Genomic DNA, 15835 nt, shown 5'->3' with positions numbered 1-15835 from the left:
AGCTTATTATAAGCATATGATTTTGCAATGCCCATGTGTGCAAAGAATTGCTTCTCTATGATCATCTTTAAGAAAGATCCTCCTGATCTGATTTCCCTTCATCATTCAAGCAACAAGGAATCACCACCAAAAACAATATGCAAACCAATGCAAGCCACATCGGATGATAACACATAAGTACTCTAATCGCTTTTCTCACACCTAAATCAGTTACGACTGGACAATGTGCCTTCATCTTCAATCTCCTTTCATCTATATTCTGAGAGGTAAATATTAGCCAAAACTGGATCCAGGGATAAATTTCGTGAACTAAAAGAAATGCATCTTCAGCTAAACCTTTTGCTTTATTACTTGATCAAATTGTGAGCAGTTGGACTACCAAGTTTGAGAATTTGGAAAAAGTTGTATGGACAAAAGGATATAAGCTAGAAGCTTCAAGGCTTGAGAGCCAAAAGACATGTTGTACTTATAAAATTCTTAAAAATTGATACATTTAAATATGTATCTGAGTGAACATTTTCTCTCCGGGCTGCTTCTAAAATTATTAAAAATCAATACATTAAATATGTATCTGAGTTAACACTTCTACTCCAGGAGTTGTAATTCTTTTTTTAGAGACTAATAAGTAGCAAAGAAAATAACAGAAATTAATATTCGATTATAAATTGAAAGCAGCGGCTACATTCTCAACTTATAATGGTTAGGAATCAGATGTGCACATTGTGTTGCTAGACATGAATTCTTGCAGGTTGCAGTGTACAGGAAGCCTTCAGAATGATCAACAAATTTCAATGGATGCAATGTCACCTGAAAATAGTATCTTTTATTGCTGTTCAATCTATTAAGCTATATATTATTCAAACTGCATTCTTTACTGGCAAAGATTTTCCAACGTATTAGATCATACAGTAACAATATGCGCATATACAGATATGATCAGAACCAGACTCCTCCCTCCCTGGAAGCACGTCCCTATAAAACTCTAAAGATCTTCATCAGAAGACATTTTATTCAAATATTTACTTCTTGGATGAAGAAATAACTGGCTCTGAATCAGAGAGAGCGATGTTATTAAGCATTCCCCACAAAGAAAACCCATTTAAAAGATCATTATCTCGCATGTGATTCAAGATCTTAAAGAATTAATCGAAAGAGCCACAACAAGCCTTATATTCTACTAAAATCTTATGCAAAACTGCGACCTTAGAGTATTCATATTACTAACGCCAAATCCTAAAAACAACTGTCTCGCCAAAGTTCATAACCGTGATGGAAAAGACTTACCTTGCAAACTTGGCTCATCATCGTGAAAACCTCAGTGCGACCTTCTGGCTTATATACGCTTCCATCCTCTCTTTCATATCCTCGAAGCTGCAGATCCTGCAACGATGCCTTCAGTGACGAGAGCCTCATGAGAATGCCTTCTCTGTCCCATCATCAGCAAATGGACCCTTCCACAAGCCAATCCCGCTGCCCGCTCGCTCCTCCACCTCACCACTCACTCCCACCACCACCGTCCAACTCTCACGCTTTCCATTGGCGCCAGACTGTCCTGCCGATCATCAACCAGCACCATGATTGCATCCGAAGATTTAGGGTTCTTGAAGAGAAAGTTCAACCAGGCGAGACGGATTTCGAGAAGGATATCAGGGCTTTCTCGCGGCGGATCTGGGCCTTCTGGGAGGACTTGACTGCTCGAGTTCCAGAGCTTTAAAGCGGCGGCGGCCTTGTCGAGTGGGGGAGAACGGCGGAGCGCGGCGCGGAACGTGGATGGGAGGAGGGGCCGAAGGAGGAGGAGCCGTGAAGAAGACGCAAGAGGAGAATGGATCAGGGTTAGGTTTGGCAAGCAAGACGGGGTATTGTAGTTGGAGACGTCACGGAAGAAGGGGAAGGTTGGGGCCGACGCGGACGGAGGCGAGGCCGTCGTCCCGCTCCGCCCGCTGGCGTCGCTCCATGATCTCGTTCTTTGCGGGTGGAACGGTGGGAGACTTGAGGAAAGGAATGTGTTTCTTGGACTTTCAGGACGCCATGGGCGGGAAATACCATGGATGAACTTTGAAACGGAGGGCACGTTAAGTAATTTGTCGGTTTGTCTGAGCCTTTATATAATGCCAAGGGCCGCAAGCGTCGGGTTGGTTGTTTGGTATGACCCGATTAAGGAGCATCATTTGATCACAGCATATATAATTCGCTTGAAAAGGGATTTAAAGGTACTAGTTGCAACAAATCCAGCCATTTAGGTGGAGATGGGCTTAGACAAATTAAAAGCAACGCCTTCATAAGTGTGATGCATTGAAATGGAAATGTCATTGGTTTGGGTTCTACTATTGAATCTTTTTCTTATCTAAGACCCAAGGACCTTTTTTCCTCAAAAAAAAATTAAAAAAGAAAAAAAAAATGAAGGACATTCAAGGACTGTTACAAGAGTATTTGATTCATAAGGACAAAGTAAGAAAATAAGAATTCCACATAGTTGACAGAAGAGGAGCACTGTCTGTGATGGTGAATCCATTCGTGCATGTATCAATTGCAAGCAGTGGGTAATAATAAATGGCAATATATAACGAGGTGGGTTATTAATGCAACGGCAAAATTGCTTCATTAAGATTTAACTTTTACTGATTTAAAACATGTAAACATTCTCTTTATACACAAAAATAAAACTGCGTGCATCTAACCGTTCCCAAATCCCGCAATAGTAGAAGCATTGGAATACCCTTTCAATATTTATAAGATAAAAGCCCGTTTAGTATATTTTTTCCTATTTCTTTTTTTTTAAATAGAAACACAAACTCCAATGAAAAAAAATTATTGCTCTCTTTCTATCCTTTTGAAAGTAACTTCCATTATTTCTTAAAAAAATATTTTATCTCTATTTTTTTAAGTAATTTTTTCAGACTTCCTTCCCTCCATGCATCCTAACTCTCGTGTGTCCAAACTCCCCTCAGGGCTCGTTTGGTTCGCGGAAAAAGAAAGGGGAAAAGTGTGGTCAACGGGAAAGTAATGATATGCCTCTTGTTTGGTTTGAGTTTTCAAAAGAGAGAGAAGGGAAAGTTGTATTCCCATGGGAATGTGATTCCCACATTTCATGGGAAAGTCTTTCCCATGAGAAACATGGAAAAGTTATTTTTCCATGAGGCGGGAATCACTCCATTTTTACTTTTTCCCAAAAAGTCCCTTCAGCATTAAAGAAGCATTAAAGAGGCATTAAAAACCTAATTTCTATTAAAGGCATAATAGGAATTATATATAACTTTCCTAGGAAAGTGGATGGCCAACCAAACATAAGCACCTTGGAAATTTGTCACTTTTCCATAGTCAACCAAACATGCCAAAAGTACTTTCCTAGGCATTCTCTTCCTAGGAATTTGTTTCTCAGGAATCATGTTCCTAGGAAGGAAAATGCTTTCTGCGAACCAAACAAGCCCTCAATGTTTGAACTCACCTTAATTCTCTGTCCATTGGACTTCCTTTCCAACTCCAACCAATGTCTCTGGTGACTTCCCATCCCACCCTCTCCACTCCAACTCCTACTCGTCCCCAACCTTGGTTTGCACCTTCTCCAGCTGCCCCATGCAATGGACGTCAACTTTGCCAAGATCGAGCACATCCTCAAGTGTCTCTTCCTTGTGCATCCATCTCTAGGCCCATTTGCAAACAATATTTTCTTAGTTCCGTTGTTAAAAAAAATAGTGACTATCAAAAACGTTTATGTTATCAAAATTTAAAAAAAATAGAAATAAAATTTTTGTTCGGAAATTATTTTAAAAAGAAAAGTGAGAGCGATGTCAAATGCAGCTCAAATATTTAGGGTACAAGTTAGGGATGCATGACATAAGGCGCGTGCAAGTATTTTTGCTAACAAAATCGTTAAGCTTAATAAATGTGATGCCAAAAATAGCCTCACATGCATGGCCACCCATCTATCACTCATGGAATCCTAACCCATCTGTCACTCATTGAATCCTAGATGCCGTCCATTGCAGTGGCTTTTCCCTCCTTGGCAACTTTGGAGAGCAAACACATTGCAGCTGGTAGCTGAGACTTTAGAATTAAAAAGGATAATGCCTTCCTAATAAGGACAAGGGGCAGGCATGTACAATTATAAACAGATTCTGCTGGGAATTCTGAAGAATTTCTGCCAATAAAATTCAACTTAACTAAATTAAGGGAACGAATTTGTGCTAGGTTATTAACTAGGTTACAAGGGAAATCATTTATAATTAATCTTTTCTTCTTTTTGAGATTAATCAACTGTTATTGAATCAGAACAAGCCTAGGTCTTCAAGCTAGTCTGAGAAAGAGAGGTCATCCAAGTCTGAATGATATAGGAATAGGAGAGCCACAGTAAGGAAGAAAAAGAGAGGAAGACGATCGCATAGTTCCGAGCCCGAGGGCAAGACCTCATGTCGTATTCGATTTTCTTTATTGTCCCAGCCATACATAAAGAGATTAACTATTACCACTAAATGTAAGATAGCAGAACATGATAACCAGCAAATAATCATGCCATTTTTAACCATCTAAAAATTTCAGCTTTAAGATTGAGTAACAAGCATGCTCCTGTCATTGCTAATCTGATATGTCTCTACAAAGTTTTGTTATCACAACATTGCTAAGTAGACTAATGTCTAGAAAGTTTAGTTATTACAAGATACAGCAAGCACCAAGTTAGGAAGGGTAGCACCGGAAACCAGTAGCTTTGGGGTGGAAAAGGGGTTGGAGATAAAAATCATAAAAAGTGTATAATGAAGGTGTGGCTCTGTGATGAAAGCAAGGCAGACCCAATTAGTCCCATTCAACTGCATCTGGTTTGCAGGAGAACTAATTTCATGGAAGATGCAAAAGAGAACTTCACATCCTGTGCTTCCAAAAGCACATCCAAACAGTAACTGACACAGTGAGATCTCTGAACCATGCTGCAATTTCTGAACTGTTAATTCTGATCCATACCCACATTCGCAGATAAAGATGAATGAGCTTGGCTCCAAAAAAAATGCCTTCTAGTTCATTAAAAAATACTAGCCTTCCTACCTTCCAATGAGGCTAAGCCATCTCATTTGTTCGTTAACTAGATACACTTAGCAGCAGTACCATTTGCATAGCTAGCATTCATGTTCTACACATCATGGTAATAACCAAAAATAAATCCTGTCTACTTACAATTTGATAAAACACATTCAGTCCATGAGAGACATTTCAAGTTTGCTAGCCTCTACACACAATCCAATCACTATTAGCTTAATTCACATAATCATCAGAGCAGCATCTTGCAAGGACAGAAGAGTGTATTGTGATTCACCTTCACAAATGGAAGGTCGACATATTTAAAAAGGCCAATCAGGCTTGCCATGACAAATAGCGAGAGCAAGAGACGCAGCATATAACTTCCATTACAGGTTTGGCTAGATTAATAAGATAGACCAAAACTTCAACTGACTTGTCAGAATCCTTAAGCAAATTTTTCGCAACCAAGTAATTTGATGCAAGTTATTGCATAGTAATTTGATGCAAAGTTACTGCATACTGTTGTCATCATTCAGATAAATCTCTCAACGAGCAAAAAACGACAAACCATTGCTAAATTGGCAAGGTAAATGGTACACAACATTCAAGAAGGGATGAAGAGGACTTTAAAGGCAGAACTAGATCATCAGGATGAATTTAATTAGACAACCAAAAACAAAATTGAATTTCATTGCAAGAATTACATTTATTGCCGAAAATGGTCGTTTCCTCTAAGTTATATTCGACACATGTTTTTGTATCTCAACAAAGTAACAGATGATCTTGCTTCTAAAGCCAAAAATCTGAAAAATCTGTATGGGCTTCAACTTGGAATTAAAAAAAATGGCAACAATCGAGAGATCAAAGACATCCATCTACCATTCAAAAGGAAATAAAACACTAAATATCTATTTCCTTCAATCTAGAATCCTATCATTGATGACGATTTCAGGCTTTAAAAAAATCACCTGCAGTGGTATCAGTGAAACAGTAAAGAATTAGGCTCCCGCAATTGGTATGGCATATTCTTATCCCATCAATGGCAGCATCTCCGGACTTGAAAGCATTCAAAGATCATTCAATCTTCGATTCCATCCCTACCTCCACAATTTTTATGAACTTAGAAAAATTAGAGAACCAAAGGCAACAAATGCACTCATGACAAAGACATTGCTCTGAACTTTTCTTCCTTGCAGCGCCTCTGATCCTCAACCATAGACGCGAACACGTCCAAAAGGTTGTCTAACCCATCTTTATCGCCCCCTAGTGTCTTCAAGGCACAAACAATGCTCTCAATGGTAGACAAGCACCAGGCCTTTGGCTGATGCCTCACTTCACTGTACAAGCTCTCCTTCCCTGACTCCAACTTCAAGTGTGGCAAAAACTTTAACCACGGATTCTCGTGGTATAACCGCTTTGCCTTTGACCATGTGCCATCCAAAACAAGCAAATGCTTCACCTCAAAATCCACTGCTTCCAAACTGATTGATTTCTCGCTTGGAAAGAGGAGGGCTGAGCCAGGAGGTATGACAATGTCAAATTCCATAAAGTCTTGAAATACCTCACTTCCCTGTAATTGCTTCCTCTGCAACTTGCTAACCATAAAACCATTTGAAATTGCAGCTCTACCAATGGGAGTCTCTAAAACCCAATTGATGTTGGGCTTTGCAGAGCGCTCAACAGTCATTGTGAGAAAACTACTGAAGCAAGTTACACTACATTTATCCTCGGTTGTTGTGACAGAGCCTTCCATGACTTTTCTGCAATCTCTAATACAATCAAAATCCACTCTTTCTGATTGAAATGGTTCGTTCTGGGCATCTTCTTCGGATCCAGATATAGATGACAGCACAATTTGCTTATCGGTCTGTAATCCAGAAACTCGAGCAACATCATCCTTTATATCTGTTTCCAAAACTGAAGCATTGGTTGTTAGGGATGATGGAAAATATTCTGAAATGAGCTTCTCAGAAGGATTCTGAGGTTTCTTTGGGTGGGAAAAATTACAACGATTGTCACATTCACCTTTGGTGTAAGAATCAAGAACTCCCCGACCCAAATCATCATTACTAGCAACCTGAGTTGTCAAAGAATTCGAATCTCCTGAATCCGGCTTCCCCTGGCAGTTTCCATCGATCAGAGATGACCTGATCTCTCGATTAAATTGCAGCGGGCGAACCAAGAACTGGGCTTGGAAATTTACATCGGTAACAGGGATCACGGCGAGGTTTTTAAGCCCTAATTTGGCAACTCTTGTGGAATTGAGAGGATGATTCTTCTCCAAACTGTGCTGAAGGATGGTGACGGCGATCGAGTTATCGAGAGGCGGGATTTGGAGACGGGAACAGAGGCAAAGGCGGGCAGGTTTGGAGCAGTCGAGGCAAAAGGGCCTCTTTGAGGGCCCCTGGCTCCCCATCTCTGGGGTTAGGGTTAGGCCTCGGGAGAGATTGGAAATTTGGATGGAAAAGGGATAGAGGAAGGAGCAGAGAGAGCGGCGGATCGCCGAGAAACTGGTTCCGGTCGGGAAACCGGCCGGCATTGGCGACCTTCACGCCATTGCCTTCATTTAGACAAATGGAGGGCGAAATTTATAGTTAGACAAATGGAGGGCGAAATTTATAGTGTTGAAAACCCTAAACTTTGGGAGCAAGCGGTCTCGCGCTACGGGACAAGGGAATCTGGACCGTTGGACTAGTGAGGTTTCCTAGTAATATCGTGTCCATCGGATGGAGATCTCCAATCTGCGCTGAGTTAACGGTGTGATGCGGTCCTACGGCTTATATTGGATGGGAGTATTCAATGGTACAATTGCATTCTAGCGACAGCGGGGATATTTTTTTTTTTTTTTTTTTACGCCAGCGCCTCAGACGACGTACCAACAAAATAAAAAAAAAAAAGAAGAATATCTCTATGATTCTCCTAGAGGAACCCATCTGAATGATGGATAAATTGCATTAAAACTCGCATATGGATGCATTTAATTGATCTAATATTAGAAAATAATTGGCATATGGGAATTAATCTTATCCATCAATTATGAATTTTAAATTTTAATTTTTACATACATAGTTTCTCTCGGGCAATAAATTTTATATATGCAGTTGATAAATTTGTCTTTGTAACTAATTTATAAATTTTTTTTTGCAAAATATAAAATCATAGGAGTGTATGTATTGGCACGATCCATTCAAGAGATATCTTTATTTATGGCACAATTTTAAAATCATAGAAGTGTAGAGCCATCTATCCTCGCGACTTCTTGTTATAAACTAATTGTTTTGTATAGTATATGTCTTAGCCAGCTTATTTATCTCATTCTTGCTACATATAATTAAGCACTAGCAAGAGTGATTCTGTTATCTTCATGGGTAAAGATGTCATGTATTACTTTGTTATTTTTTACTATTTACATTTTTCCATAACAAATCGGTATTAATATATACGTACATTTATACACATACATATATATACAAGTAGATTAAAATTTAATTTTATCAAATCAAATTGACTGTGTGCAACCATGCTGACCGAATCAGAATCATGCTACCTTTCCAATTTATGGAGTTTCTTGAATTTATAAAGAGCTTAATAATCCAAAAGATGAAATCATCGAGAGAATCTTTGGTCATCACTATAGACGTATGGAAAAAAAATGAGCTTTGATTCATGGTGCATAGCATAGTCATGCTCTTACTTGGTTGCCTCTAAACACCTAACATTTACTTTTAGTGCATCATTTATATGATTCCAAAAAAAAAAAAACAATGAACCACTCTTTTCAAAATGAGCATTATTTTTTAACAACAATATATTGCACTTTAGATATGTCCAAAATAAGAGATTTGTGTTTCATTAGAATGTCATCAATTATCCAAGTCTCAAATGCTGCTTCGAAAGTTTTGCATTATAATTTTTTTCTCCATATAAAATAAAAGTGCTCGTGTGTAAAAATAAAAAATAATCTAAATAAAAAGCATAGATATTGATTCAACCATCTCCTGTCCTGGGTTGAATGATATTTTTATTCAAAAAGAAAACTTTGTAGCCGTTAGTCTCACCATTTTTCACTATGTTATAGTAACGTATGAAGCATCATTTTTGATTTATTATTTTTTTAATAAATCCGTAACTATAATATATATATATATTTGGTAAGCCAGATACACCATATCATTTTAGCATAAGCATATTCAAAAAAATTAGAAAAAAAGATGTTTGGCCGCATCCACATCCATAGAATGTGAGCCACTGTTGTATAAAAAAAATAGAAAATATGATAAAGAGAAGGTAGAGTACCATCGTAACTCTTTCACAATTAGTTGTTGAAATACTGTACGACAAATGAGGCGACCTAATAAGCTACATTATTTGTATGTATGAGTGGTTTGAAAAGGCATACAGTTGTTTAATTTTTCCATGACCAACCAAACATGCCAAAAGTACTTTCCTAGGCATATTCTTTCTAGGAATTTATTTTTCAAAAATTATATTTCTAAGAGGAAAAATGCTTCCCGCGAACCAAACGAACCTTAAAAAATATTTGATGTATTATCGCAGCGGATGTTTGTTCTCTGCCTGTATATGAATTTATCCAATCACATGATCGAATCACCCCCGAGATGGATGCGTTTCGCCCTCTCCCCCAAAGCATTTGAATCACGGAGAGCGAATTCATAAGTCGCACATGCCGATCTATCATCAACGATCAAAGCTTTTAAAAGAGGTCCTGATCAAAATTTCTAATGACGTCATGCATCACAAGGCCCTGGCGAGTGGTGGCCACACTTTCCGAAGCCAAGAAAGAACCGTGCCCTCCTCACATAAACCACGTTCTAGCCTCGAACCCACCACCAACTCCCCTTTCTGGTATTCCTCCTCTTTCCCTTTCCACTCTTTTCCGGAGAGAAACTCTTGAGTAGATCTCAGGAGACTTCTCTCTTCCCCCCCGCTTTGATCTTGTGAAGAAAGCTGAACCTGAAGCTTTGTTGTTGGGGACTTCTCGGAGGAGACGAGGCGATGCACGACTTCTGCTTCACGATCCCGTACGGGCTCCTGGTCCTGGTGGGAGGACTCGTGGGCTACGCGCGGAGGGGCAGCACGGCGTCGCTCGCCGGCGGCGCGGGCTCCGGCCTCCTCCTCCTCCTCGCCGGCTTCCTCAGCCTCAAGGCCTTCGAGAAGCGCCGTAATTCCTACATTGCCTTGATCCTCGAGACCGGTATGCAACTCTCAATTGGCTAATTCCGGCCTCTCACAATTCCTCAGTCCATTTCCCTTCTTTTAATTTCTTTTTGATAACGGATTTTATTGCTTTTTTTTTTTTGCTGATATTTGCGTTGTAGATCGAGATTTTTGGACTGCAGGGGAGATTGATTTTGTTGAATTATGTTTTACTGTATACCGTGGAAGCGATCGATCAATAGATTTATGAGCCAAATAATTGATATTCTGTTCAAAATATGATAAATGGCAAGGTCTAGTTACATTGCAATTGATCGAGGAATCTCTATTATCCTTTTTAACACCTTTTCGCTCTTATAGAAGCTTCCCGTGACATAGAATGATTGATGATTTTTAACATTCATATGTTCATGGAGGAAGTAGAAGCTGCTCTGTGAAGTTTGTATAGACTCAAACGTCTCGAAAGCCTTCATCACCGTGTCTAATTTAACTCTCTTAGTACTGCAAAGTTTTTTTTTTTTTGGCAATCAAAGAGGAAATTTTAGCATATTTATGAGATGTTGGCTAGGTGATGCATTTTCTAAGTTGGATCTCTGGCAAAGGAAGCAAAGGAGACACTAGGTGTGAAGCTTGAAATTTAAAGGGCAGTATACTAGGAAGTGTAAGTGCCGGGCGCCAATGGTGAAACAACTCTTCAGGGATATTTTATGGAATGTTATTCGGAATTTTTTCTAGATAGGGTTGAATTATGGATGGATCTCTAAAGAGCAAAGAGCATTTTGAAGAAGGGAATTATGAAGGACTAAGAGGGTCCTGTATCACTTAAGTGGAGGCTGTTTCATATTTATCTTGAGTGGTATAAAAGTGCAAAATTGTTCCCAATATTGGCAATCGCAAAACCTTGTGTGGATGCTCAATCATAGTTGTGATGGGATGGAGATGCCTGATGTAGCATCCAAAGGCTTCATAGTAGCCAGGAAACTTACATCATCATTGTACCTGAATCAACTTCTAGGTGTTAGCTTGAGAAATTTCTGATCCTGGATTATGACTGCCAGACATATCTGAAGTCTAGGACCATGATGGGTGGTGCAGATTTCTCTCGGGACTTGGGATTGAATGTGGCAAGTTGAGATATGTTGAAAATATTACTAGCTTGGTAAAGGTAGCTTTGGGGGTGAACATAAGGAATTTTGACAAGATTGAATATCTGAGTTTGTGTCTTCGTAAATATCTAAAATATACGGTGATGATAACAAAATATGCTTCGATCCCCAAATTGGATTCTTGTTTGTAGCTCATGATTAAGTTATATCTTCTGCTTGAGAAGTGGTCTTCTTGTATGCCTTGGCAGTCATATAATTATAAAGATGACAATTTTCAATAGATAATATTTTTGAAGGTGCTAGCTTATCAGGTTGGTAAAGTATTTGGCGGTTGTACCAAATGACCTGTGTTGAATCTTGCCTTCACTAGGATTTGGGGGGTTGAAGGTATTTGGGAGAGGGCTACCCCCGTTGTATAGCCTAATGCCCGTGGACCCTTTCTATCAAAGAAAAGGATTATGTTTTTCGCACTTTTATCATAAGCATATTGTTGATGGAAATGATTCTATTTCTGTCGGATGTGTGTATTGTGAATTTGTAAAATAAATTAAATAATAAACAGATGAATAAATAAATCTGACCTTAAATGAAGATTCAACTATGTAAGATCAAGACTAGTGTTTGACACTATGTCCTCAAGACAGATTTCGCCCTCCACACAGGTGCTTTGGATCTCTTGAGCGTCTGCCTCCCAGGATACAATGATCTTTACAAACAAAAGGTGCACATCAATTTGTTTGTTCGGCGAACTAAAAACTGAGTTTTTGTACTCTCTTTGAATGAACTCACTAATGCTCTCTAATAACTCTAGAATGAGAAAACTAGATGAATTGGAAAGATTCGGTGTCTGGAATGGTTGGAGGAAGGCTCTATTTATAGAGTTCATGGTGATTTTTCAGAACAGACACCAAGTGAAGAGACATGTCTTTTCTATTCAAATGAATAGACATATCCCTATGAATAGTCATGTATTTCATGCTAATAGTCATGTCTTTTAAATGAAAAGATGCATCCATACAAAGATGCAATGAAAAGATGCATCTATTCAAATGAATAGATGCATCTCTTTTGATGCAACTCTTTTGAAGAGACACACCTCTTCTAAGAAGCACCATTTCAAGTGGGTCATTTTGCAGCCTATTTTCTCATTCATCTATTATAGTCTAACAATTTCTTGATAGTTTCCAACATTGCATCATGTTCAGTTTTGATTATATATCCACTAACTCTATTTGAGAATTGTTTATTGCCTTCGTAAGTTTGCAGTAACCTAGGTATTTGTTTTGTTGCTACTTTTGGATTAGGATCTCTCTTGCACCAAACAGTAGATAATTGCCTTAAAGTCTGAAAATCATGATGCACATTGGTGTTCACCGTGTGTCCTTTGATATCAATGTTGTGTTCAGTTGAATTTGCCATTAGAATTTTGGAATTGGTGACTTGCTAGTAGAGTCAAGGTCTTCATTTTAAGTTTCAGCTAGAGCAAATCTCTGGTTTAAGTGGCTTCAAAATTTGAAAATGTTGCCTGTCTATTTCTTATTGTAGCTTCCTTATGTTCCATTTTATAACGGTAGTAGGGTCAAATGTGTTTGTAATTTGATTTGACAAGACTTAAAATATATACTAATTGTCATGGTATTCTGTTTTTCTTCTTCATTTAAACTACTGAAAATGAATACCATTTTGTCAAAATATTTAAAACACACAAACTTGAAACTGGTGGTTGCTGATCCTCTTCACCTTAACACCATTCAACTTAACAAGAATAGGTGATGTGATGTGAACAAGACTGAACCAACAACTGTTAGCACAGTTGGTTGGCACTGCACCTGTAACGGCTTCCCTTTAGGAGGTCTAGGGGTCAAATCCTGGGTATTGCTTTGAGAAGAGAGGGAGAGAGAGATGTGAACAAGACTTGAATTTGATAGTTGGCATCTCTGTCTCTCTGAAAAAAAAGGAAGAAAGATAGAGGTGCTCTATGTAACTTTAATATCCTAGAATAAATGCTATTATCTTTAGCATCTGAACTAGAGATTAGATAGTCTTGCTTATTTTAAGAGTTCATTGGACAACTTTGAAAAGTGGTAACATGATTGTGTTACTTTTCACTCTGAACGGACAAAAGCATTTCCTTCAGATATCAGAAGCACTATTTTAAACAAGAAGGACCTGATATGGAAAACAATCAACTTGTTTTCCGACCTGTTTTTTTAATCTTGTTTTCTATGCTCTGGTTGTTATTAATTTGTCCCTATTAATTGTTTGACAATTACCTTCTTGATCTGATATTGACTGACTCTTGACTCTTGTTTAATTTGTTGGCGGTACTAGGCCCAGAAAACGAACATTCTTCTTTTTCTTTTCCCCCCTTCTGGTTATTATTTCCTCCCCTCTGTTGTTTGACATTTATCTTCTTGTTATTTTCTGTGACCCAGTTTGTGCCCTAGTATTAACATATCTTATGGGGCAAAGATACCTTGAAACGTCCAAGATAATGCCAGCTGGAGTAGTTGCAGCTCTCAGGTTCGTTTGGTTGAATATCTATTCAGTTTGCCATTGATATCCATCACATTTTTGTACATTAGTTTTTATTACTGGTTTTCACCAACTCACTGGTCCATGAATCGGACACCTCACTAGGTGCCATCCACTTGCAGGGCTCTGCTACTCCTTATTCGTTCGATTAAATCATGTATATGGACACACACGCATGCACATATCAACTAACATATTTTATCCCCTTTTTATCACAGTTATATAAGACATCAGTCGACAATAGACATACATGCACATAAAAAATTTACAAAATCCGTACAGAATTCCTGAAACTCAAATGCTCAAGTTACATAGGCACTGTGTTTCTTTTTTATAATTGATTGTTGAATATTTAGGTGGGAACTAGGCTGAGAATGTATGGCTTGTAATCTGTTGATGGTATTGTCATTGTAAAGGTTGATTGTGGCTAGAAGTTTTGGAGTTCCATTTTGGTTAACAAAATGATGCAGGCATCTTCTGTAATTAAAAACATTTATTAAGAATAGAGTCAAATCAAAAACAATTTCTCTTTACACAGGCATGCTCCTACACACATCAAATGAGAAACACCTTAGGATTCTTCTGGCAACTTAAGACTTGAGTTTGGTATTTTCTGAAGAAAAGGATTTGTGCTGGTGTCAACCTCTTCGCTATCTCAGTGTTAAGACAGTAGCTTAAAAGTATTAACTAGAAAACATGATGTTGTTGAATCCACATATGGAGCTGCACAGGTTGATATGGGGTAAAGCTAGAATCTTTTTGAGTTTTTTCTTTCATTCATTCATTTTTTTTTCCCAGTTGAGTATTGGCAAGCGAATTAAACAAGTACCAGAGGACCTGTTGAAACGTTATATTTAATAGTTAACATTTGCAGATCCAGCCAACAAAATCTTGTGCCAAGCAACTAATTGTCTGCAAATTTAGAAACTACCCTATTTACTACTGTGAAACTGGAAAATAAATCAATGTCTCCCACTTCTTAACTCTGAGAAAGCTTTCCCTTTCCCATTTTCCTAATTACAATAAAATTTAGCATCAGATTACTGCAGAAATCAATTCAAGTTCCTGACACTACGAAGAAGTCAAAATTAAGCAGAACATTTGTTTGAAATCCTTTTTCCGCGAGCTAAGAGACAGCAAATATTGCTACACCATTGTTCAAGTATAAATATATCTTCAGACTTCAACTTACTGTTGCCTGCTCCCTGACTGATTATTATCTTTGGGTTCATAAACTTTTGGAAAATGGGATGTATATGGGTTTTTCTGGAGGCTTATTTGTTCTCCTTTTTTTCTGTTAGCATCACATGATCATGCTTTATGTTTAATGTAAGTGTTAATTAGACAATGCGTCACATCCTGAACATTGGGGTTTCCTTGCAGTGCACTTATGTCTGGATTCTATCTTTACAAGATTGCTACTGGTGGCAATCATATCCCATCCAAGCCAGAGTAAACGTGTCGACTTGACATTTCAAGCATACAACATACTACAGGGGAAGTGACATGATAACCTGAATCAGGCTCTCGGTTGTAAGTTTTCTCAGTTGTGTTAGTTGCTGAAGGATACGGTCATATCTAAATGGCGCACATGTTTTATATGTTTGGTCTTTGTGCTGAAAGAAAATGGAAGTTATAGATAGACCCATCAGATTGTTTATCTTGTCATTGTGATGATTTCATTAAACCGAACATCCTTTTAAGGTAGATGCTGTTTTTTATCAAGAATATGAGACAACTTTGCATTCCAGTTTTTTATTTTGCCAATATGTGGTCATGGTACCAACCAAGGCAATCCTTCTTCGTTTTCTCTGGACGTCTTCAACTGAGGCATCTGCTTGTGGAAAGTCATCCTTATTTCTTAGGTTCAATTCGTTGATCTTTGGATTCACTACTGCTTGGCTTTTAGTGTTCCTTCTCCTGCTGACGAGAACTGCATAAATGCACCATCAAACTTCCGGTCTTTCTTTGTATGCCAGTTCTATTATCCTGAATGACAGCGCGGTTTG

The 15835-nt window shown here is 38.3% G+C and overlaps 3 protein-coding genes across 5 annotated transcripts in view; 1 reads left to right on the top strand and 2 right to left on the bottom strand.

The window, feature by feature from the left end:
• LOC103723331 (abnormal spindle-like microcephaly-associated protein homolog) overlaps nucleotides 1-5116 on the bottom strand; it is a 29902-nt gene extending 24786 nt beyond the window's left edge. The window contains 8 exon segments of the mRNA XM_039126266.1: nucleotides 2-151; nucleotides 154-259; nucleotides 1285-1331; nucleotides 1334-1380; nucleotides 1503-1623; nucleotides 1626-1688; nucleotides 1691-1726; nucleotides 5080-5116. Coding sequence (XP_038982194.1) covers nucleotides 2-151; nucleotides 154-259; nucleotides 1285-1331; nucleotides 1334-1380; nucleotides 1503-1623; nucleotides 1626-1688; nucleotides 1691-1726; nucleotides 5080-5116 — 607 coding nt within the window.
• A 552-nt stretch (nucleotides 5117-5668) lies between these two features.
• LOC103723325 lies at nucleotides 5669-7582 on the bottom strand. Of its 2 annotated transcripts, none has more exons than XM_008814210.4 (2): nucleotides 7033-7582; nucleotides 5669-6924 (listed from the first exon to the last, which is right to left on the bottom strand). In XM_008814210.4, the coding sequence occupies exons 1-2, from the start codon at nucleotides 7544-7546 to the stop codon at nucleotides 6164-6166; spliced, it is 1275 nt and encodes a 424-aa protein (XP_008812432.3). In that variant the 5' UTR covers nucleotides 7547-7582; the 3' UTR covers nucleotides 5669-6163. The 2 variants fall into 2 exon arrangements, with proteins under 2 accessions (XP_008812432.3, XP_017702189.2); XM_017846700.3 differs by having other exon boundaries at nucleotides 5669-6912.
• Nucleotides 7583-9777: 2195 nt separating this feature from the next.
• LOC103723326 (protein FATTY ACID EXPORT 5-like) lies at nucleotides 9778-15593 on the top strand. 2 transcript variants are annotated; one of them, XM_039126004.1, is made up of 4 exons: nucleotides 9778-9892; nucleotides 9939-10222; nucleotides 13727-13814; nucleotides 15210-15593. In XM_039126004.1, exons 2-4 carry the CDS (start codon nucleotides 10024-10026, stop codon nucleotides 15280-15282), a joined length of 360 nt encoding a protein of 119 aa, XP_038981932.1. In that variant the 5' UTR covers nucleotides 9778-9892; nucleotides 9939-10023; the 3' UTR covers nucleotides 15283-15593. The 2 variants fall into 2 exon arrangements, with proteins under 2 accessions (XP_038981932.1, XP_026655840.1); XM_026800039.2 differs by having other exon boundaries at nucleotides 9806-10222.
• Nucleotides 15594-15835: the final 242 nt, after the last annotated feature.

Source organism: Phoenix dactylifera, chromosome 4 (assembly GCF_009389715.1).
Source record: "Phoenix dactylifera cultivar Barhee BC4 chromosome 4, palm_55x_up_171113_PBpolish2nd_filt_p, whole genome shotgun sequence".
NCBI classification, from domain to species: Eukaryota; Viridiplantae; Streptophyta; class Magnoliopsida; order Arecales; family Arecaceae; genus Phoenix; species Phoenix dactylifera.
This window is presented reverse-complemented; position numbering and strand designations above follow the sequence as displayed.

What these genes read in the sequence shown, in the direction of transcription:
- LOC103723325 (XM_008814210.4), bottom strand. Translation starts at nt 7,546, where the DNA reads ATGCCGGCCGGTTTCCCGACCGGAACCAGTTTCTCGGCGATCCGCCGC. An exon ending in TCTTGATTCTTACACCAAAG is followed by an intron (nt 6,925 to 7,032) that starts GTGAATGTGACA and finishes CCAATGCTTCAG; the next exon opens with TTTTGGAAACAGATATAAAG.
- LOC103723326 (XM_039126004.1), top strand. Translation starts at nt 10,024, where the DNA reads ATGCACGACTTCTGCTTCACGATCCCGTACGGGCTCCTGGTCCTGGTG. An exon ending in TGCCTTGATCCTCGAGACCG is followed by an intron (nt 10,223 to 13,726) that starts GTATGCAACTCT and finishes TCTGTGACCCAG; the next exon opens with TTTGTGCCCTAGTATTAACA. An exon ending in GGAGTAGTTGCAGCTCTCAG is followed by an intron (nt 13,815 to 15,209) that starts GTTCGTTTGGTT and finishes GTTTCCTTGCAG; the next exon opens with TGCACTTATGTCTGGATTCT.